At 42.9% G+C, this 18074-nt stretch overlaps 1 protein-coding gene across 1 annotated transcript in view; it reads left to right on the top strand.

Annotated features, from left to right (window-relative positions):
• Nucleotides 1–17790, top strand: part of LOC111143684 (lysophosphatidic acid receptor 3) — a 74591-nt gene extending 56801 nt beyond the window's left edge. Inside the window, exon 3 of the mRNA XM_022497512.1 lies at nucleotides 17462–17790. Within this exon, the coding sequence (XP_022353220.1) occupies nucleotides 17462–17790 (329 nt within the window). The remainder of the gene's footprint in view (nucleotides 1–17461) is intronic.
• Nucleotides 17791–18074: the final 284 nt, after the last annotated feature.

Raw genomic sequence — 18074 nt, 5'->3', positions numbered from 1 at the left:
GTTGCCTCTTTGTTTTGTTGACTGTTTCCTTTGCTGTGCAGAAGCTTTTGATCTTGATGAAGTCCCAAAAGTTCATTTTAGCTTTTGTTTCCTTTGCCTTTAAGAGCTGGAGCAAATAATCCTAAATTTTGTATGGAATCAGGAGAGACCCCGAATTGCTAAGGAAATGTTGAAAAACAAAAATAAAACTGGCAGCATCACGTTACCTGATTTCAAGCTTTACTACAAAGCTGTGATCACCAAGACAGCATGGTACTGACATAAAAACAGACACATAGACCAGTGGAACAGAGTAGAGAGGCCAGATATGGACCCTCAACTCTATGGTCAAATAATCTTCAACAAAACAGGAAAAAATATACAGTGGGAAAAAGACAGTTTCTTTAATAAATGGTGCTGGGAAAATTGGACAGCTATCTGTAGAAGAATGAAACTCAACCATTCTCTTACACCGTACACAAAGATAAACTCGAAATGGATAAAAGACCTCAACGTGAGACAGGAATCCATCAGAATCCTAGAGGAGAACGTAGGCAGTAACCTCTACATGTATCTTTAGACCCTTCTTGTATTCAATTACCTGACCATTCACTCATTGCTAAACATTAAGTGCCCACTATATACATTATGCTAAGAACTGGGGATACAAAAGTAAATTGGCTGAATACAGTTCTAGTCCTTGAGGTCTGTCTGGTCTAGTGGAGAAAATGGGCATGAAAATGAAAACAAATATTTGCAGAATATAGAATAGAATAGAAATATGTGGACTAGATAGGACTCAGCAGGCTACTCCTGCCACTCATGTCTTTTTCACTTGGTTCCTTCTGTACAGCTCTGTTCTAAAAGACTCCCTTTACTTTAAAATCCTCTGGGATTCCTTAGGGAAGAATAGGATATTCCTGCATCTCATGTAACTCTGGAACCTTAGTATTTTTTCACTTTTTTTTAAGACTCTTGACTTTGATTCTGACTGCCTTTAAACCTGGAGAGCAGAATCAGCACAGGAATGGCTAACACATGAGGTCATCTTCTGTGTCAAGCACTAATCTATATACTTTATGAATAATCAGTCATCTGGCTCTTACAGCAACTCCAGGAAGGGGGATGGGGGTAGTATTCTTATTATCTCTATGTTATGGGTAAGGGAGAGGCATAAGGTACAGGTGCATTAAATAGGCTTCACAGATAGTGCCCAAGGGAACCCAAAAGCAAGTGGTGGGTCTTGGATTTGAACCCAGCCGTCTGGCTCTTGAGACCAAGCTGAGAAAACACTATACCATAGTGCCTCTCTCACTAGTGCCATGATAGGTTTTCCAAATATGAGATCACAAAAGGTCTCTCCTGGAGCAATCCTAAGAGATGATGATCTTGACAATGACCTTGTGCTAAATGCTGCAGTGAAAGGCCTTGTATTCCTTCTTTTACTTGGGCCTCACCAGCTCGGGGATGGGATGAGATTTTTATTGCCTCTGTTTTACAGGTGAGGAAGCAAGGCTTAAGAGTTTAATTATCCAAGTTTACCTAACTAGTAAATCCTTCTGTATATGTATGTCATTAAGTAAAAATACCAAGTAGTCATTGTATACAATAATAAACACACTTGTTTCAGGAAAATAAAAAGGTATATGTTAAAAGAGGAAGGATTTAATGTTTTTCCTGGGGATGGCTAAAGGGATAAGAAGATGAGCCTTTTGTTATCTATCCTGATGTCTTTAGTTCCACCATTTGAGTGAGATAGTATCCCAGACTTTTTTATTTGCCCTTTATTGAATTGAGGGTGTTCGGTTTGTTAAGAGATGGTCTAATTCAAGGAGTCCTTTAAACTTTGAACAATCTTTCTTAGTCTCTGTATTAATGTGATTTGGATGTTTCTTCTTCACTTGTTAATAATTTACAAATTACTTGCTGTTTACACATTCTGACTTACTAATCTCATTTGATAACTGGGGTGGTAAAAGTAACTTTTTTAAACAGAAGGTTCTTTCAGACAATGATGCAGTGTGGTGTATATGAGTTTGATGAACCCAAATGTGGAAAAGCATGGACTGTTAGAAGAGCCGTAGACTCTTTGTTCTAGATTGTCATAAACCATCCTAATTCAGAGGAGGAGTCCTTGGCTTCCCAGGTACAGGGATACAGATCCTTGCGTGAGCTGTGCACTGGGAGTTGTCTCAGCTTCCTTTTATCACAGCACAAGGTATGGTGCCTGATCTCAAAGGGGCTGGGTATATTCCTATGCTAGACATCTACCTGGTGAGTGGGGGTAAAAATCGAGAGTGTTCTTCCTCTCTAGTAATTCCTGCATTTCCTTCATGATCCCCCTCAAACCCCTTGTTCTCCATCAGGACTTCAGTCACCCCAACATGTGGAGATTTCTTCTCTGAGTTCCTATATTACTCCCCCATTCCATTCATTGGCTATGTGTCATTTACTGCCTTAATGGTAATTTATTTTTATGTGCATGCCCTTTCTGCCCTCCTAGTGAGCAAACACTTTAAGGGCAGGAACTACGTCTTATTTGCCCAACACTTACTGCTGGGAAAAATAAATGTGTTAACGATTACCGGAAGACACACGAAAGGCAAAAGGACATTAGCATTTTGCATAGGAGTCCTTCAGGGGGGAGGTAGAGTATGATTGGCAGCACAGATTGGAACCATGATCATCTTGCCCATAGGGGAATGTGCTGGTTGGTTAGGTAATATCGCTCTGTTAGCACAGACAGTCCTCACACTGAAGCTGGCTGCTTGCTTTCCCGGATAAAGGGATATAAACTGAGTTCAATCTAATTTTCTGTAGAAAGGAGGTCTTAAAAGGGAACTATGTTCCCACCCAAGGGCCTGGAATGTTCAGGCTTTCTCTAGAGGGGATTTTAACCAATACTTGATTTTATCAACTCTGGATTAAATACTTGTATATAATGTAAAGCGAGTGTATGTATTGAAAGTATGCATGTATATGCATATGCGTGTGTCCCTGCGTTATACAGGGTAAATAGAGTAAGCTGTTGTATGTTTTCAGGTTTAATTGAGTTTATTTTCAAATACAGAGCTGTAAGAGACGTATGAAAAGGACTGGGGGTTCTTGAAGAACTAACCAGAGGAGAGGTACACCTCTAATGCTCTTTGCAGGAACTGCCAGGGCCTTAGGCCAGGCGAGCCTTGCAGTTTGGGTGGAGACTACTGGAAGTTCTTACACACATTAGCAAGGCTAAAAAGGGTCTAACTGGTCAAGGATGAATCAATGAAACACCGTTGCAAATCAACTTGCAGTTAGCCTGGAATTGCCCATAAAGTAACCAACGATGTATGGGTGAAGTGGGCTTTTTTGAGTAACTCAAAGCCATGTATATCAGTTGTGCTCATGACAAAGTTTATTTTGAATTCCAGCCAACCAACTTGCTCCATTTGGGAGCAAGCCATTGAATAAATTCATAAGGTGGGTCTCCCCTGGTGCCTTACACTTCCCTTGATGGCACAGAAATGTGATCAGGGCTGACTGCCTGGGAAATGTTCTGTCTGAAACCAGTACCTGGGGATGTGTCATTCTAGTGAAAACCCAGCAGAGAGACGATTTAATTTTCTCCTATGACACCTCTGTTTCCTCTCTGTGACATTCCAGCTTTCCTTGCTTTCCACTAAGCATCCAGTCCCGGTCGGGTGTCGGGAACCCAAGGTGACTGTGGCAGCATTTCTGCTTCCAGGTGCTCTCAGTCTAGCTGGCCGTGGAGGGACAAGCCACTCATGGCATCTGGTTTGACAGTAAGCCTCTGGAGGGTACCATGGAAACGTGGAATGGGGAACCTCTGACTCAGCCCAGGGTGGTGTCTGGGGAAAGCTACAAAGAGCAGGTGACAAATGAGCTGAACTTGAGAGAATAAGGAGGAGGTAACCAGGCAATAAAGGTGACAGAGGCAAGAAGGTGAACAAAGTGTAGGTGTCACTTCTACTTGCTTCCTTCCTTCCTTTGGCCTGCCCTCTCTTAATTACCGAGGGGTTTGGATACTTAATACCTGGCAAGTCCAGTTACAATCAGAGGTGGCCTTTTGTGCTGAATCAGAACATTAGAGACCTTCCAGCCACACAGACTGACCTTGGCTGAGAACTTTCCTCCCTGGGAGCTGCATAAGGTACTTCTGGACATCCTTGGCTCCAGGGTCATTCTTTCTCCTAAGACGTTATCACCTTCAGTCAGATTTCAGTAAAGCTGTTGCAGATCCAAGAATCTCTTTAAGTGACTTGGGTCTAGGGCTTAACTCAAAGAGCAAGCTTTTTTCTCCCATTTCCTGGTTCTCACAGGATAGCTTAATGGCAGCTCCATGTGTGTCTCACAGTGGCCGTCTTTCCTTCCATCATTACCTTGTACACATATCCTATTTATGTCCTCCAACCTTACTTTGCTGTATATATAAGCCACCCATTTCCTCATATTTCTCCCATCAAACTTCACAGATTTGCTCAATGCAAACTAGAAATATGTTTCCAAATTTGTTCTTTTCTTGAGTAGAAGCCTGACCAATAATGGTTTTCATAAGCTCCTATTAGGAGCTAATCCAATCCCATTAATGGGCAGATGAAGAAATTGGTAGCGGAGAAACAGAATGACCTTTTAAAAAGCATAGTCTAGGGTCTGGATTTGAATTGAGATCCCTTCATTTAAGAAGCTTTTATTAAGTACCTACTATGTGTAGAGTGCGTGGGTAAGCACTGGGTATCTCAAGTTGGATGAGATACAAAAGGGTCTTCCTGAGGATGTCAGCCTAGCAGGGCAGCCAAATGCACGCAGAATTAGGACCAAGTGTAATAAATGGTGTGGGTGTGTATGCACATGTGGGTACACAACAGCAAATAAAACATCCTACTGGATGTGTGTATGCATTGTCTTAGGAAGCACAGCAGGGGAAATAACCAACACGCTCTCTCTGGGCAGTCAGAACTAACATTTTCTGTGTTGGACACGCCATGCATTATCTCATTAGATTCTTAAAAAAATTCTGTCTGGTCAGTATCATCATGCTCATGCCATAGCTTAGAAAATGGTGGGAGGCCTAAGAAGGTGAATGGATTTGCCCCACTCAGTGTCAGCCTGATCTCCAGCCTATGCTCTTTTTACTATAACAGGGATAGCTAAAGTGGGTTTCATCCCAAGGGCAAATTCCATCTGATTTCTAGACACTGCTTGGAGCTGTGCTATGAAGGATTCAAGGCCATATGTGGATTCAGACACAGGTAGTGTGGTGGATTAATAATGGCGGCCAGGGGCATGTGTGTGTTGTGGGGGTTATAGCTCTTGTGTCAAGACTTAGTAGTTCCTAAACTATAGCATGCTCTTGTTGCTCCAGGTCCAACTTTCTCTAAGCCAGTCCTGCTCCTAATTCCTGTTCCCTTCTTCTGAGCTCTGAATTGTGTTTCGTGCCATCTGGGTGGCCAGAATCTTGTCTTCTATTCAAGCCAACTTTCCTGTGCAGTGTCCCATACTATAGCCTTTTTGAAAATTTTCAACCCCACCAAATATACCCCTTTCCCATCCCCTCAGAACCCTGCTCTGTGCCAGTGACCGTTTATGTGATAAAATATTATATTCCTCTAGCTTACTGTGTTTACATTTTCAGGTAGGGTGCAGCAGAAGCCTTCCTAATCCAAAAGAGTGACTCTAGCAAGAATTTCAAATCCTTGGACTAGTTGGGGTCTGTCTTTAAAATTTTACCCAACAAGGGTGCCCGGGTGGCTCAGTGGCTTAAGCCTCTGCCTTCGGCTCAGGTCATAATTTCAGGGTCCTGGGATCGAGCCCTGCATCGGGCTCTTTGCTCAGTAGGGAACTTGCTTCCCATTTTCGCTGCCTGCCTCTCTGCCTACATGTGATTTCTCTCTCTGTCAAATAAATAAATAAAATTTTAAAAAAATTTACCCAACAAAGACCTGTTACTTTGCCAATACATGCAGCTGACCTCACACCTTTTCTTAGATGCTGGAGAGCCCTTGTTGTAATAGTTAGTGAGGTACTGAGGTATTATTGGTCCATACATATTACGCTTAAAGAGGAATCTGGAGGTGGAGATGGTGTTCTCTTCCTTATTCGGTTTATGATTTCCAGCTGTTACCCGGAGTTAAACACTAGAATTAGGTCTAGGCTGTGGTTCTAGCTGCTTATATGCCTCTCCTTTAAATTTTATCTCATAACCCCTTGGCACTGAGATTTTCAATTTCCCAGAGCTGGCCGCAAACTTAAAACAAGTGTCTAAAACCAGTTGTTAGAGTCAAAAGACCCGACAGAAGTGACAATAGTGTTAAATGAATCATTTGTGGAATGCTTAACTGCTCATCTTCTATTTGAAGTGTCTCGGTGTTTTCTTGCTTTCTGTAGTAAAAATAAGTTAGGTTTACTAGAAGTATATATTTTCATTCCTTTCTCATATGTGACAGTCTATTTTCTGAATTATTGGATTTCTGAAACTCTGTGGGTAAACGAATATGAATTTAAATGCAAACCACATCTGGAAGTGTTATTTTGAAATTATTGAACAAATTCTTCACAATCCTGAGAGCATTTCCACTTAAATACTCTGTAAGTAAACACTCTGTAAGTGTGTAGCTTGTGCATTATAACACTTCTGATCAAGGATAGCTTTTTACTTTAAAATTTTACTTTGAAATTAAGTTTCTTTTTAAATAAGAAGGGAGCTTCCCTTGGTTGAGGTTGACAACCTAATTTTTATGTAGAGTTGTAATTTTCTATTTTAGTAAATCAGACAGTCCTGTGGCTTACTAGGTTAGCATTATTGCCTGTGCCCTGCCACTCTTTCCTGGACGGAAAACAAAGAATAACAGAGTGAACATATTTAAAATATATCCTCCTGTTTGATGAAATGAGGAGTCTATGTGCCAGAGTGTGACTATTCTGTGTAAGTGATTGCTTTTATTGTTACAGATGTTTTATTTGTGGGGCACTCACATGTCAGGATTTTTTAAAAATTGCATGTGTGAATTTTTAACTGATGAAAATATGGGTACAAGTCGGACTAGTGGAACAGAAAAAAAAAAAGTGTGAGTTTTGAAGAACAGGTTTCATGAACCTTGAGGTCTTCAACTTCTGCCCGTCCTGTTACCAAAACCCCAAGAATTCTGAACTATCTTAATTACAGTCCAGGGAGAGGCCCTTCTTCCAGAGGGGCTGCTGTTCTTCTTTCTGATTTCCTATATATCATGGAAGTGAAGTATTAACCAGAGGATTGTTTTTGAGATATTTTGAAATCTGCCAAATAAGAGAAGAGGGCTGTTATAGATTCTCTAACATGATATTGATTAGGGACTTGGAAAGATCTTTGATTTCATTTGTCACCAATATTTTCATTTGTAATTCTTTCTTCTGAAGTGCTAGACATTCCTTAATTTGATATTTCTGATTACCTTAAATTACAGTCATTAAATATCATTTCAGCACTGTAATTGCATATTCTAGTATATGATTCACTGTGCTTTAAAAAATTAACATTGAACTCATGGTACTGGCTTTTGAGCCTAGCACTGAAACTAGTTTATTTAATTACCAGAGAAAAGCTCATTTATAGTGTAATTGGACAATTAGTGAATCTCTTAAACAGGTACTGAAAGAACATAGTGCCTCATTAGAAGAAAACCTTATTGCTTCTTGTCAATGTAACTGACCTGTCACTTGGCAATAGAAGAAAATTAGATTTGTTATCCAAATGTAATCATCATGGGAATATTTACTCTTAGTAGCTGGCACAGGGTGGGCGATCGCTTAGTAAATACTTAGTAAGGACATATGGCCAAAGCGCCCGCCTACTGCTGATGACTCCCAAGTCAGCATTTCGGTTTGGAGCTGTCAGAATGCAGAATGCCTTCTACACATCTCTGCCTTGAGGAGCCACAAGTGCTCCACTTACCTACCTGATGCCTAAAACTGAACACTGTCTCCTAAATTGTCCCTCTTCTGCCTCTCTGCTTGGTCATCAGAACCACGTGCAACCCAGTCACTCTCCCTCAGTCCCCACAGCCAGTTCTTACAAGTCCTCCCGTTTCTTCCTCCTTACCATCTGCTTATAACTGTCTGCTTCTGTCCATCCCCTCCAGCACTGCTCTTCCCATCCTTGTCATTCTCACCGGAATTTTAGCCCATCTTCACTTGAGTCTCCCTGTCTAGGCTGGTGGTTCTCACGCTCTGCTATACGAAAGCATTTCCTAGGGTACTAGCTCAACCTGGAGATGTCCAGATTGTACTCTCATCAGTTTCTCACTCAGCAGGTCTGGGTGGGGCCCAGAAATCTGAATTTTAAAGAGCGCCCCCATCCCCCTCCGCCCCAGGGTTCTGAGGCAGATAGTGTTGAATAAGCAGAATAAGCAGACTTCGAGCTCCCTGACCACTAGTGCATCCTGAGCACTGAAAGCTTTGCTCTAAAAGACTTACATGTGTTCTGTAGTTTTCAGAGTACAGATCTTTTATGTCTTCACCTTTTTGGCTAGGTTTATTCCTAGGTATCTTACGGTTTTTGGTGCAATTGTAAATGGGATCGATTCCTTGATTTCTCTTCCTTCTGCTTCATTGTTGGTGTATAGAAATGCAGCTGACTTCTGTGCATTGATTTTATATCCTGCAACTTCACTGAATTCCTATATAATTTCGAGCAATTTTTTGGTCTTTTTTTTTTTTTTTTTTTTGAGAGAGAGAGAGAGAGAAAGAAAGCTTGAGCAGAAGGGAGGAGCAGAAGGAGAGAGGGAGAAGCAGACTGTCTACTGAGCAGAGAGCCCGATATGGGGTTTGATCCCAGGATCCCAAGATCATGACCTGAGCTGGAGGCAGACGCTTAACCAACTGAGCCACCCAGACACCCCTGTGGAGTCTTTTGGAATTTTCTGCAGAGTATCTTATTGTCTGTGAAGAGTAAAAGTTTGACTTCTTTGTCAATTTGGATGCCTTTTATTCCTTTTTACTGAGGCTGGGACTTCCAGGACTATGTTGACAACATTGATGAGAGTGGACATCCCTGCCATGTTCTTGGGAGAAGATATTTACAAATGACATGTCAGATAAAGAGCTAGTATCGAAAATCTATAAAGAACTTACCAAACTCAACACCCAAAAACCACAAAATCCAGTCAAGAAATGAGAAGAAGACATGAACATATATTTTTCCAAAGATGACATACCAATGGCTAACAGACAGATGAAAACAGGCTCCGCATCACTCAGCAGCAGGGAAATACAAATCAAAACCACAGTGAGACACCACCTCACACTGGTCAGAATGGCTAAAATTAACAAGTAGGAAACAATAGAGGTTGGCAAGGATATAGAGAAAAGGGAATCCTCTTACACTGTTGGTGGGAATGCAAGCTGGTGCAGCGAGTCTGGAAAACAGTATGGAGGTTCCTCAAAAAGTTAAAAATAGAACTACCCTATGACCCAGCAATGGCACTACTCAGTATTTATCCAAAAGATACAAATATAGTGATTCAAAGGGGCACATGTACCCCAGTGTTTATAGCAGCAATGTGTACAATAGCCAACATCTGGAAAGAACCCAGATGTCCATTAACAGATGAATGGATAAAGAAGATGTGTGAGAGAGAGAGAGAGAGATAATGGAATCTTACTCAGCCATCAGAAAGAATGAAATCTTGCCATTTGCAATGATGTGTTTGGAACTAGAGTGTATCATGCTAAGCAAAATAAGTCGGAAAGTTAAATACCATATGAGTTCACTCATATGTGGAATTTAAGAAACAAGACAGAGGATCATAGGGGAAGGGAAGGAAAAAGAAAATGAGATGAAAACAGAGAGGGAGGCAAACCATAAGAGATTCTTAACTCTAGAGAACAAACAGAGTTGCTGGAGGGACATAAGTGGGGGATGGTGTACTGGGTGAACAGTGGCCAGTGGTGTTCCAAGTGAGCCTCGGTGTTTGTACACGTGTGGAGCGGGGGTTGTAGTGTGAAGAGGAGTGAGAATTCTGCCATCAGGGGCCTTACTCAACCCCTCCTCAGCCCTTGCTCCTTCTCTCTCTCCTTAGAGAATCTTGGATTTTGAACTTTTAACAAGAGATTTCCTTTGGGAAATGTTTCTCTACTTTTAAAAAAACTGATTTGAAAAACCACTGATCTATAGAAGTGGCTAATACCTTATCTTTTTTTATATCAGGACTCACAGGAAATAGTGTACATTTGCTATCATGGCCCAGTGCACATACACCTTTTTGTGTGTAACTGAAACAAGTTTCATGAAATGTACTCTTACTATACCTGATGCGCTCTGATGTTTTCTGTTCTGTTCTATTTCATCTTTCAGAAAATTGCTGGTTGAAACCCACTAAATTGATTTCCCGGCTCACTAATGAGTTGCAATTGAGCCTGAAAAACCTCTGGTCTAGCCTTTCTCAATGGGATTCTTTGATGAACCATGGAATATAGGAATATTTCTTCATCTTCCTAAGGATGCAGTATGACTCCTACCATTCTAATGGCTTGGAATAAAAGCTAATTCATTACATACAATGGGCACCCAAGGGCAAAGGCTATGGGGTCTGATATCTTCACAATAAATCCAACTCTTGAGTGTTGCACGTAGGTAGGGCCTTTGCTCAGAGGTACTTGGGTGTGGGTGAGTGTATGAGGGCGGGTGTGTCGTATGAAGGTGACCGGGAATAGGCAACATGGGTCTGCCCCAGGTCGTCTCTCAGACTTCACCATACTTCCTCACTCACCTCTCTGACTTCAAACCATCCTGAACTCTTTGGAATTCCCCCAGTGCCTGATGCTGTGTCTCACCTCTGCACAGCTGGACTTAACCATCAACACTCTGCTTGCTCAACCGGCTGTCGCTTCACCTGAGAATTTTCTTGACCGTAGTCAGAATTGTCACACGTCGCATCCAGGTTCAGCCCAGATGCCATTCACAACACAGCAGCTGGCGCAGGACCTCGCCCCATGAGGCCTCTTGTGAGATCTCACTTGCCTTCCACTGCCTCATCTCTGCTGAGTGGGGGGCTCCATACTTAGTTCTGAAGATACAGACCAGTGATGAGGCAACAGCCCACATGCTGAGAGAGCTTTTAACAGGCCTGAGAAAGAGGATAGTTATATTAAAAACTACCTCCAGTTTAGTCCAGTGCCCAAGAGTTTGACGGGGGAGTCCAACCTGGGTTCAAATTATGACTCTTCTCTTTGTCGACTTCTAGAACCAAGACAAATTCTTCAGCTACTTCTACACTTCAAATCACTGTCTGTAAGACCAGGCTAATAGTAGGAGCGGCAGCCTCACTGGGCTGGGAGTTTTAAACGCCCGGTGCGTGTAACGCCCTGAGCACACTGGCTGGCCCAGAGCTCTCGGGAGAGGTGAGAGAGAGTAAGCAGGGGACATGCTCAGCGCCACGTGGCTGTTGTAGAGGGAAAGGGCCCCACGAGTTGAGAGGAAGCAACGATCACTGTGGTGGGACAATGGGAGAGGCCCGGGGGAGGAGGCAGAATTTGAGCTAAGCTTGGAAAGAAAAGTAGACCTTAGATTAGGAGGCAGGAAGGCGTTCTTGGCAGGGCCAACCAGAGAGCCAACAGAGGCCCGAGGACGACGTGCGTGTCTTGCCTGTGGTCCAGTTGCGCTGCTGGTGTTCGTACATTTATTCATGTATGTGATATGCTCAAACATTTCTCCAAATGGAAGCTGAAGGTACCGATCTCTCGAGTTGCTTATTTGCTTATTTTAAAGAATTCTGCCCCCTCTTTCTTTTCCATGACTCTTTGCTAGGTCTCTACAGAGTCTACAATGTTGCTGACAGGGTAAGCTTGAATAAACCGTTTTGAGTCAGCTTAGAAAAATGGTTCTAGAAGAACTGGCCATGTGTCATTACCAACCAGGGAGCTCTTTCATCCTACAGATTTCTGCATCCCATCGCAGAGGTTCTAACTATTGGGTCTGATGTGGGAACAGGGAATTTGTATAATTTTTTTAAAATTTTTAATTTATTGGGGTGCCTGAGTGGCTCAGTCATTTATTGGGATGCCTGGGTGGCTCAGTCCATCTTCAGCTCAGGTCATGATCCCCAAATCCTGGGATCGAGCCCCACATGTTGACCTTCTGGAATGTCCTGGGAAAAGTCTACGTGTCTTCTTTCTATCTGATGGCCTTTCAAGCTTTTGAGGCAGTTAGCACATCATGTCTTTCTTAAGCCCTTTCTTCTCCAAAGGGAACATACTTGAGTTTTTCCACTGGTTCCCAAATGGACACCTTGGATCCACTCCTATTTGTGAATGCCTGACTTAAAAAAAAAAAAAAAAGTGATTAGGACTTGTCATGACCTCTCTTTGAAACCTCTGCTTATTCCCAGCTGGTATGGTCTCAGCATCAAGCCTAAATACTCACAAAACATTTCCGTTAGTTTTTTCTTCCAAAACTTCTTAGAACTTGATAGGGGACTGACTGATCTATATTTCCCAGGATCTATCCTCTGTCCCCTTTGTAAGAAATAGGCCAATTGCCCATCTGTTTGTTATGGCATCCCCTGCATTTTCTAAGAATTTCTCTGAGATTACAGACTCCCAGGGCCAAAACCATTCCCAATATGTTCTCCTCCTAAATCATTTTGGGGGCCTCATATCTAGCTGCCGACATACAGTAACCTCCGCCCCAAAAGAATGAAGTATTAGATGAACCTCGCATCTCTGCTGAGATGTGTTTGGTGCAGGAAGTTGGCTGTTGGGTGGAGGAGTCTGGGAGCGGTATCTTTCCCAGGTTTCACGCCGTGTGTGTGGCCATCACCTCAGACAACATGCCGCAGCTCAGGGTCTCTGACAGTGGAGGGTGTCTGGGCTGCTCTGTCAAAGAAGATTTGCCTCTGTTGTTCTTGGAAACAGTAGAAAGGAAAGGTCAGCAGATTTTTCTTTCTTCTTACTCCTACGGCCAGCTTATATTTTTGTTGGAATTCTTTCTCCGTTCTTTCCTCCCCTCCTTTCCTCCCTTCCTTCCTTCCGGACAGAAAATCTTTATGCTAGCAAACCTAAGCATGACTTAATTGTTATATATGAGCTTCACAGTCAGATGGGACATACACTAGATGGGACTCTAAGAGCTCTAAGTCCCACTAAGATGGGACTCTAAGCTCTAAGCTCTAAGATGGGACTCTAAGAGAAGTGCCCTTCTCCCTCCCCCATAGCTCTCTTTAGTAAACAGACTCTCTGTCCATTGCTAAGCAGGCATGCATGTGGACAGGAGCACAGCCCCTGGTGCCAGGCTGCCTGGGTTCAAATCCTGGCTCTTCCGTTTATCAGCTCTATGCCTTTGACCATATTACCTCGCCTCTCTATACTCCATCTTCCTCAGTTTTAAAAAGAGAGTAACATTAGTATTTTATTAGGCGGTGTTCATAATATTTTTAGGGCTGACATGAAGATTAAAGGGTTAATGCATATAAAATTCTTACAGCAGTGCCTGGCATATATAATCATTGCTCAAGGTAAAGTTTGTCAAGTATTGATCGAATGAATTATTGTATGTAAAGCAATGCAAAGGGAAAATATACATGAATTACTACATTGTGACAAACAAGACGTCAGTTTGGAGATTTTATTTAGAGTGTTTAGGTCCCCTGACTAATCTAAACTAGAATTTTATTCTGAGGGGAAAAAAAGCTTTTATGATTTAAAAACAAAATTGATTTAAGAAATAGTTTTTAGGAAAGCATATTGGCAATTTACTTTTATAAATGTGTATGTGTGTATGTGTATGTGCGAAATAGATCATTCAAACAAAATTATAAATGACATATGTATCGTATAAAGAATAACACTTAAAGGAATTTTAAAAAAACTTCTAAAATGCATATGTAGGGGCATCTGGGTGGTTCAGTCTTTAAGAGTCTGCCTTCAGCTCAGGTCATGGTCCCAGGGTCCTGGAATCAAGCCCGGCATCGGGCTCCCTGCTCAGCGGGAAGCCTGCTTCTCCCTCTCCCACTCCCCCTGCTTGTCTTCCCTCTCTTGCTGTGCCTCTCTCTGTCAAATAAATAAATAAATAAAATCCTTTTTAAAAAATGCCTATGTACCTGCCAGGCAGCATAATAGAACATTTCCAATATCTTCAGCATTGCCTATGTGGACCTGTCCTAGTGACCACCCCCTTATAGAGAAATAACTGTATTATAAATTTCTTGTTAATCATCTTGCTTTTCCTTATGGTTTTTACCACATATGGATGTAATGGTAGACATCAAATTGTTTAGATTTACCTGTTTCTTAAAAAGCAATACCACAGGGGCGCCTGGGTGGCTCAGTGGTTAAAGCCTCTGCCTTCGGCTCAGGTCATGATCTCAGGGTCCTGGGATCAAGTCCCGCGTCGGGCTCTCTGCTCAGCAGGGAGCCTGCCTCTTCCTCCTGTCTCTCTCTGCCTACTTGTGATCTGTCAAATTTAAAAAAAAAAAAAAAAAAAATCTTTAAAAAAAAAAAAAAGCAATACCACAATTAACATTGAGCTTGACTGTCAGTATATTTGGATTAATTTCCAGTATCTTCTTTTGTTCTTTCTTTGCCCCACTTTTCTATGTTTGACTTTCCGCCCCTCCTCCTTTTCTTACGTTGAGATCTTGTTTTCCTTTCCTTTGGCTCCATCCTTCCCCTTCCATTGGTTTGGAAGTTAAATACTTTATTAAATGTTGACATGCATATTTAACAAAGTATAAGTCAATCAATATTTTTCCCTCTTTCCCATTAACACAAGGACATGAGAATTCTCCCACTGGGATTTCTTTGGAATTATGCAGTTTCACACAGAAAGGAGTCTTCACATCAAAACTGGCAGCAACAGCTTTTGATGTCTGGTTTGTTTAGTTCTTGCCTTTTGACAACATAGTAACCCTCTCTTGAGAAGAGCAGAGAACAAAAGTGTTACTGTTAGGGGAAATACAGACCATTGGAGCTGGAGGGGCCTTCAAGATTACCTAAACTAGTGTTTTCCAAACTTTTTGACAAAGCCCAACAGTAAGAAATAATAGTTTACTTCATAACCAATATTCACATAAACATAGTATGTAAAACTGAAATGAAAGTTGCATGAAACAAAACTTCCCTTGGTCTTTGCAATAGACTCTGAGCGATTCCATTCCATTCTTGCATTTAAAAATCCTCCAACTTGGGGCGCCTGGGTGGCTCAGTGGGTTGGGGCTTCTGCCTTCGGCTCGGGTCATGAACCCAGGGTCCTGGGATCGAGCCCTGCATCTGGCTCTCCGCTTGGCGGGGAGCCTGCTTCCTCCTCTCTCTCTCTCTCTGCCTACTTGTTATCTCGTTTGTCGAATAAATAAATAGAATCTTTAAAAAATAAAAATAAAAAATAAAAATCCTCCAACTTGTCCAAACCCTTTAAATTGACAACATACCCACTAAGGTGCCCTGGCCCCAAATTGGAAAAACCCAGCACTCGCCTAAAGTTCTCAATTTGTAGTTTAGGAAGCCAACCCCAGACAGATGACATGGGTGTCCCAGGGTTGTACAGTAAGTGAAGGATAGGACCCAACCTCTGATCTCTTATCTCCAAGTTCTTTATTCACATATGTCAGTCAGAGCAAAAATAACACAGAAAGTAGTGAAAAGGGAACCATTTGTGAGCTGTAATTATGAAATGGAGAATTAAACCCTCCTGATAACTCCTAAACATCTAGTTTGGGCTTTGACAAAGCATCTCATGACAACCAGCACTTAGGGAACCCAGCTCAGTGTTGGGCACCACTCGCCGTGACTTCTGATCCCTCCCAACCACCCACACAGTCGGGAATGTTATCCTTATTTTATATAGGAGGCCACTTGGGTGGCTTGGTTGAGCTTCTGACTTTGGCTCAGATCCTGATCGCAGGGTCCTGGGATGGAGCCCCGTGTCTGGCTCCCTGCTCAGCAGGGAATGTGCTTCTCCCTCCCCCTCTGTTCCTCCCCACTCATGCTCAAGCTCTCTTTCTCTCTCTCTCTCTCAAGTGAATAAATACAATCTAAAAATGAGAGAACGGGTGGTCGGAAAAATACAGTGATTTGCCTCATTTGTGCAGCTCATAAAATGAGGAGCTGGGCACACCTGTCTGACCCCGAGGCCCATGACATTTTATGGCCTCACACAGCTGTTTTATGGCTCTTGACTTATTAGTGTATCTCTCAGAATGAAGATAAAGTGACAAGAGGAGCACCGTGCAGGACTAATTCTAACCAGTCAGAATAACTAGTTGCTGATGTGATTCATAGACTTGCTTGTTTATTCTGTCTCCCCGTTAGCACTTTAGCTCCTGGAGTGTATAGTCATTGTCTCTTTTACTATCTAGTGCAGGTCCTGACACACTGTAAGCTCACAGGGAATGTTTGTGGAATGGATAACCAGGGGCGTTTAGAAATGATAAGGACTTTGGGGGAGGAAACCATATCACAGTATCGAGACAGGTCACATACATAGTGGCCGAGAGCACAGCCTACGGAGAAAGACTGCCGACATTCAAAATCAGATGTCCCTTCCAAGCTGTTTGATGGTGAGCAAGTTACTTAACTTTCCTTGCACCTCCCTTTTCCTGGGGATGATAACAAGGCCCGCCTCACAGTGTGGTTCTACCAGTTAATAAAGGAAGGCATTCACACCAGTGCCCGGCTCATAGTAAGCATTGTATGGAGTTGAGCTCTCGCTGATACCCAAGGTGATGGCGACAAAGTAGGGGAATACTTGAACCTCGGTCTTATATTTTAAGGAAAACGTGTCCGAAGCTTTAGTGGTTAGCCAAGTATGATCAGATGTCTAGGGACTCAGAAGACACTCCCCTCCATGTGCAGTTGGTGCTAAAATTGTGCTAAATCAATCAATCTGCTACAAGCACATCTCTACCTCATCATGAAACAGAAAGATTTATTTCTGACAACAACCAACGAGAACAAAAAACTGAACCCAGAACAGAGAATTAAACAGATGGCCCATGAATCTGTCAAAAAGAATACGGTGCTTACTCAGCACCAACATGGATTTATAAAGAATAGCATTCGAGAGCAGGGGACTTCGGAAGAGAGGAGGAGAATGCCAAAGATGCGGTGTGTCTTCTTGTCAGGAGAGCATTTAGAATATCTGAGTTAGAGAATAGTGGAGCATCGGGTGTGAGGCCTTTCCACATATACTCCTGGCATCTGGCCTTGGTTTTCTCATCTGCAAAGCAGGGATGATGACCACAGTAGCCTCCTAGTGTGGTTCAGAGAGCTGATAGAGAAAAGGTCTGTGGAGTGCTTGGGTAAGCAGCTAAGGAGTTGAAATAGAACATGGTGGACAGTCAAGGGGGTGCCCGGCTGTTGGTGTCTAATAAGCCCAGGTCTCAAGCGCTCAGAGGAAGGGTGGAAGTGTGCTCTGCATTTGTCAAAACAGATCCTTAAGGTCCCTTGGTGCCACTGACTGAAAGCTGGGCCAGAAGAAACCTCAGTAAGCAGCCTGCTTCCTTTTGTCTCCCCGCAGGGGCCTTTGTCGTGTGCTGGACCCCAGGCCTGGTGGTTCTGCTGCTCGATGGCCTGAACTGCACGCAGTGTGGCGTGCAGCACGTCAAAAGGTGGTTCCTGCTGCTGGCACTGCTGAACTCCGTCATGAACCCCATCATCTACTCCTACAAGGACGAGGACATGTACAGCACCATGAAGAAGATGATCTGCTGCTTCTCTCAGGAGAGGAACCTGGACAGACGTCCCTCCCGCCTCCCCTCCACCATCCTCAGCAGGAGTGACACGGGCAGCCAGTATAAGGAAGACAGTAGCAGCCAAGGCACGGTTTGCAACAAGAACAGTTCCTAAGCTGTGGGTGTCCCCATGCCCACAAGGGCCTCCTCTGGAAGAGGAGCTGTGAAGAATGGCTGCCTGTCTCTAACAATGCCCACCTACAGTGTTATTTCAGGTCTCAACCACTGGTGGATTTTTTTTGAAAAATTATTTTACATAGTTTCAAAGCATGGGCAGCAAAGAGGGGACACGATGCATTTGGAGAAAATGCACAAATGAGGGAAGACAGTGCAGTGGAACCCTCAGTGATGTCCTTGGAACCGCTCAGAGCACCATTCCGGGCCCTGCCGCCATCTTGT

The sequence above is a fragment of the Enhydra lutris genome, unplaced genomic scaffold (genome assembly GCF_002288905.1).
Source record: "Enhydra lutris kenyoni isolate GAN:26980312 unplaced genomic scaffold, ASM228890v2 scaffoldscaffold9, whole genome shotgun sequence".
Classification (NCBI taxonomy): Eukaryota; Metazoa; Chordata; class Mammalia; order Carnivora; family Mustelidae; genus Enhydra; species Enhydra lutris.
The sequence above is the reverse complement of the archived record's forward strand: the minus strand, read 5'-3'. Positions and strand labels throughout refer to the sequence as shown.